Here is a 6,064-nt window from a genome sequence, read left to right on the forward strand (position 1 = left end):
ACCGGCTGTAAAGGAATCAATCAATCATTAATTATCATGTTCACAGATTTTTTGTATCCTACTTCGGATGTCCATTAGGATACAAATAATCTTAACAAAATTTTACTGGACGTTAGAGCATATTTATGTACCCATCGTTTTTGTAATTTATACAATAGAGCTCATAATCAAAATCACAATCATTCCTCAGGCACCATATTCACCGGACATGGCCCCCTGCGATTTTTTCCTGTTTCTAAAACTCAAGAAACCCCATCAAAGAACGGAGGTTTAGAATGATTGAGGAGATAAAGAAGAAATCGCTGGAAGAACTCAAGGCCAAATCAGAAAGTCCTTACGAGAAGTACTTCGAGGACTGGAAAAAACGTTCGCACAACTGTATTATATCTTAGGGCGATTACTTTGAAGAGGACAACATAAATATTGATGAATAAATAAATATTTTTTCATAAAAATAAAAATTTATCTTACTTATTGAACACACCTCGTATTATAATGCAATAAAAGATTGATAAAGTACTAAAAGTTATAACAGACTTAACTAATACATTTTTTGAATCAAGGACTAACTTAACAGAGACTGTAAAAATCGATCTAAAATTAGATAGGAAACCCCACACTAAGGGTATTAAATATATACAATTTATCAAAGCCATAACTTCAAAATCAGAATCTGAAGAACCAAATCAAAAGGCAAAATACGAATACATCAAAATTTATATTCTATTTGAGATCAAATTCTACTTAACACTATTGCTAACATAGCTGTTCAAAACACTAACAAGATTTTAATGCAAAAGGCACTGCTAGCTCCTGGAAAACTATTACAGTCTGCAAACTGTATCAGGATGACCTACGGAGATATCAACTATCTGGGGAACAACGAAGCTCTTCTCTATTCTGATAGCGGAACTCAAGGTACACAAACATTCACTAACTCAGTTTACTCGCTAAAATTTCAACCAAAACATAAAGACCTAATAATTGTAGATGATGTGGTGTTCACATTCACTTGCAATTGTACCAATATTATACAACATCAAAGTATGTTTCCACACTATAGGAAAATATATGCTGTTGAACTCACTTGCCGGTCCGTCTAAACAAGATGTAAAAGATATGCAAAAGAGAAGAAAGCAAGCTTGAAATACTACAACGCAGCAAAACAGATGCTAATCAGATTCTGGTGAAAAAGATAGCAATAGAATAGTACAATATTTAGATTACATTTTTGCTGCTTAACTTGGTAGTATTCACTGCCAAGTTTATGCATGCTGTAGAATTGTTGTTTTTATAAATATTATTTTCCTTAGTTAAAATTTTTTTTTCCTTCTTTTCTTTTTTTCTTCTGTAGTTATATACCAGACCATCGCACAGATATATATTACCTCTGATCAGTTACAATATTTTGTAATGTATGTATGTATATTGATAACCATGTAAATTATGTACTTACTCTGGTAATAAATAACTAAATAAATAAATAAAGATAGAACTAAAAAAATAAATACCCGTACGCTTGGACTAGATACGAATAATTTTTTTAAATAAATATTTTAAAGCTTTGAAAAAGAAAATACTAAATAATGAATATTCTCTTTACATTTATTACTACATTGATATTTTAAAAGTTCAATTTTCAAATTATTTTTTGTTATAAAATTTTGTGGGAAATTCGGATTTTAGTTATCACTTTAATTAAATTGAAAGAATTTAATTTAAAAAATAGATTAAGAAAGAATATCTCTTCTTATGATGAGAGGCTGAGATAATTTAACGCAATCTTATAGAATTGTAAGAAATTTTTTAAATTTTTTAATTATGGTAATTATTATTTCAACGTCAACCGTTGAACGAATTATTTAAAAGTTCCATGTTACAGGTTCTGCGATGGAGCTAGGTCAACTGTTAATTGAAGAAAGTTTTTGAACCTTTTAATGTCTATCAGCGAATTATAATCGTCGTAACGAACTAAAAATATGATAATCCGTATAGATAACAATTCTGGATTTCCATTTAATGTAGTGTTGTTTGATGAAGAAACATTCCACCGTAATGGTTCTTTAAATACGTAGGTACCATTGTTGATATTAGTTAGAGGCAAATCCTCATTGTGATGGAGAAAAAACATCGATTTATCTCGACAATTTGAATGTAATTTGAATGCTGCCACCTACGAGAATATGCTGCAAAATTAAATAGTCCCTGCAATAAGAAAGATTGCCGAAAATAACTTCCATTATATTGACAATGAACCCTTGCGAGGTATCCGCCTCCGATTTTTATGTAACTGTAATATGTTGCTAAACATAAAAAAATAAGAGAGACGTATTTGTTTTATCCGTGGAGAAACGTTTTAGGGAGTGAAAGAAACCCTTAAAAATCATCCCTAAAAATATACTTCTTTTAACATCGCTAAGAACAATTGAATATTGATATAATTCCAACGCTAAAGTGTTTGTTATAAAATGGCAGTTCTATGACAATTGTTTATACCCGATAGAATTGCAACCCATAATTTTTTTAAGTAGAAATATTGTTTTCTTACAATTTTTCGAATACCAGCATTTAATTAAATTAAAATATACATTTTAAAAGAAAACTGAAAATTTCGGTCGAGGTGTTTCGAAAATTTCATAAAAAAATCGATTTATGGAAGTTACCTACCTTTATATTCACAAAATTTACAAATTAATTGAAAAAATATTCCTTCGCGGAGTAGTTACGCACTTCAAAGAGCATTTGCAAGACCAACCTTGATTCCGCCGCAAGTGATCAGGACGAAGAGGAGCAGAGCAGTAGCGAGGAGGGTGATAACAACGACGGCGACAACAACAACAATTGCATTGACAACAGAATTAATAACAACCATAACATCAACACAAACAGCAACACCAATAACAACAGCATCGACAGCAACAACAGCAACTTCAGGAACGATAGCAGAGGGGAGCAAAGGTTCCGGTGGACACGGTCGGTGCTGCATTCCTCTCTCTCTCTCTCTCTCTCTCTCTCTCTCTCTCTCTCTCTCTCTCTTTGTCTCTCTCTTGCATTTTTCGGACGCCGTTGCTAGACGGGTAGCCTGGCAGATCTGTTAGCTACTGCACCAACCGTGACCGTTATCAAATTTGTACGGGAGCATTTAAATCGTGTTACGGAGTGTAGAAGGAATAGAGAAAGCGGATCAGATAGCGGCCCTGCCACCAATCCATTTTTCATCGCGAGCGTAAAGAAATTTATCAAGCGTCAACGAATCGAAGTTGATTTTGTTTAATTATTTATTGTTGAGTTTTTGTTTATTGTGATTTTTCATTTGTTACTTTATTTTATTTATCAATTACATATTATTATTGTTAACTTTTGTCATCGTCGTTTTGCTCGAGCACTCCTCATCCCTATTTTCATAATGCGCATTTTGATTCGTTTTGCTCGGCGGATGATTTAGTCGTGGGAACATTCGCTCTTCCCCAATTTCCTCTTTAAATAGAAATTGTTCGGATGGCCGCGAGCTATCCAAAAAGGAAACGGTCGCAAGTTTCTCCGTTACAATTTTTTGGTACAAATATTTTCTCACGTAAATACTCGCAAGAAAATTTAAATTTATTTAAAATAAACTACAATATGCTATTGTGATGAAAACCCAAAACTATTGGAAATAAAAATATTTTGTTTGCAATTGTTTTTACAGGAAATACATGAAATCAAAGCTATATTACAAATTTAACAGTAAAAGAAAACAAAATATATAGGGTCAGCAAAAAGTATGGAAACCCTGGAAAATTCGGAAAACCGCATGAGGTTTTTTTTTTTTTTCTTTCATGAAACAAAGGTCATACCCTATGTAACTTTCAACGAGGAACCCAACGGTGACCTCTGGTTTGACCTTGAATCTCATTTTCAAGGTTATTTTAAGATCAACCTTATTTTTTCATATGGGAACACCTATTTTTTATACTAGAATGAAAACGAGCGATAAATTTTACGGGTGGGAACGATTCAAAGATAGTGTGACCCCTAATCCTCCTTAAAACCATGTATTTTCAAAATCATCACATCTTAACGCCTGGATAGCTGAAACAATCTGATTTCACAAAAGTTACAGCGTTCAAATTTCCTATGATAAAAAGGGACCTATTATTGTATCGCCTACTATTTATGCCCACACGTTTAATTTTTGAGGATATTGAGTGTGACTTTCTCTCATGCAATCAGGACTTTGTCGTGTCAATATCTAAGGTTATGGCGATTGACTTCGCCATTTAATTGACATATAGCTTCGTCTGAGAAAACAATATTTTTTTTTAAATACAAAAACAGGGTTGATTTTTGCTAGAAAACGAATAAAAATCAATTAGAAGATCTGTCTTTCTCGTATTTTTTTAGAATTATGAAAAAAGAAGACTATTTTTTCACATTGCACAGTTCATCTGGATCTCATTTTTTTTTCGCAGTCTTCATCTTTCATTTTAGAAAATAGAAAGTCACTACTTTGAGCATAAAATATCATTAAAATTGTCAAAAGCTGGAAAGTCACGTTTTTTTTCGTCAAAAGTTACGTTTTCTCCTCTTTCATAGGCTATAAAGCTAATTGTTTATTAGAAATACAAAATTATTTTGAAAGCATTTCAAAGAAGTGAAAATTTAGAAATAAAATAGAAGTGCTTTTGCAAATAATAATTAAAAAATTGTTATCATTTAGATTTTAAAATCTTATTTGTTCTTGACTTCTACTAATTGGAAGTTGAAATCATATTTTTTGTTTTCATAGTAAATAGGCTCTAGAAGAAAAAATACTTGACCAATAAAAAAAAAACCAATTCGACACATTCGTCAAATATTTCATAATTTTTTTTTAGTTACAATAACAATATTAAATTTTTTATTTTTTCAAACTTTGAAAATGTTTCTTTTGTCTGAAAGAGAACGAATGTCTCTTTTAATGATGAGGGGTTGGGGTGATCAGTAAAAATCGTATACTAATGTTGTTAATCTCTTTAATAGAACGTTTCGAAACGGCGATGGCGAAACTCCTTTGCCTAAATCCACAGTTTTAAAAACCTTAAGACGTTTTCTAGAAACGGGGTCTATTAAAAATCGTTCTGTTACTGGAAGACCATGAACAGCAACAAATGAAGAAAAATCTTTAGATGTTTTACTTTCTTTTGTGGAAAATCCACATGAATCATCTCGATCAGTAGCTCTACAACAGGACATCGATCGAAATCTGTTCTTAAAATTTTAAAGGTAAACAAGTTTCATACTTATAAAATGTAACTTGTGCAGGAATTGAATGAAGATAATCCTGATCATCGAGTTTTATAAGACAATGATGCAAATTAAATGATTACTGAAAATCCAATATTTTTACAAAATATTGTTTTTTCAGACGAAGCGATATTTCAATTAAATGGCGAAGTCAATTGTCATAACTTTAGATATTGGTCCAACCCAAATCCTCATTGGATGAGAGAAAGTCACACTCAATATCCTAAAAAATTAAACGTGGGGCATAAATGGTAGGCTATACAATAATAGGTCCCTTTTTTATCACAGAAAATTTGAACGCTGTAGGTTGTGAACAACTTTTGCGAAATCAAATTGTTCCAGCTATCCAGGCCTTAAGAGGTGATGATTTTGAAAATACATGGTTTTAACAAGATGGTGCTCCAGCTCATTATGGTGTAAATGTCAGACAATACCTCAATGAAACATTTTTTGATAGATGAATACGTAGAAGAGGTACAGTAGAGTGGGCTTCAAGATCTCCAAATTTAAGCCCTTTGGACTATTTTTTGTGGGGGTATTTAAAAGATCGGGTATACAGAAGTAATCCACAAAATCTGGAAGAATTAAGACGTAGAATAGTTCAAGAAATTAATGCCATTCCACGGCAGATGATCCAAAATGCAACTCAATCTTTCTATGATAGGATTGGTTACTGTCAAGAAGCGAATGGAGAACAATTTGAACATCTGTTGTAAATTCATTTACGTGGAAGGCAAGGAGAACTCACTATTAAAAAGCACCCTGAAGTGAGAGGCAAGAGGAACTCACTATTAAAAAG

General features: G+C 32.1%; 1 protein-coding gene across 1 annotated transcript; it reads left to right on the forward strand.

The window, feature by feature from the left end:
• Nucleotides 1-275: 275 nt before the first annotated feature.
• On the forward strand, nt 276-5,119 carry LOC131671200 (myb-like protein D). The gene is made up of 5 exons (XM_058947454.1): nt 276-378; nt 766-1,044; nt 1,996-2,071; nt 2,773-2,958; nt 5,002-5,119. The coding sequence occupies exons 1-5, from the start codon at nt 276-278 to the stop codon at nt 5,117-5,119; spliced, it is 762 nt and encodes a 253-aa protein (XP_058803437.1).
• Nucleotides 5,120-6,064: the final 945 nt, after the last annotated feature.

The sequence above is a fragment of the Phymastichus coffea genome, unplaced genomic scaffold (assembly GCF_024137745.1).
Source record: "Phymastichus coffea isolate CEN01 unplaced genomic scaffold, Cenicafe_Pcof_1.1 PCOF00009, whole genome shotgun sequence".
Classification (NCBI taxonomy): domain Eukaryota; kingdom Metazoa; phylum Arthropoda; class Insecta; order Hymenoptera; family Eulophidae; genus Phymastichus; species Phymastichus coffea.

Bases quoted from the DNA above. Each gene is read 5' to 3' on its own strand.
- LOC131671200 (XM_058947454.1), top strand. From the start codon at position 276: ATGATTGAGGAGATAAAGAAGAAATCGCTGGAAGAACTCAAGGCCAAA. The intron at 1,045-1,995 runs GTATGTTTCCAC...TAATCCGTATAG, and splicing joins CAATATTATACAACATCAAA to ATAACAATTCTGGATTTCCA. The intron at 2,959-5,001 runs GTTCCGGTGGAC...TCTCTTTAATAG, and splicing joins GATAGCAGAGGGGAGCAAAG to AACGTTTCGAAACGGCGATG.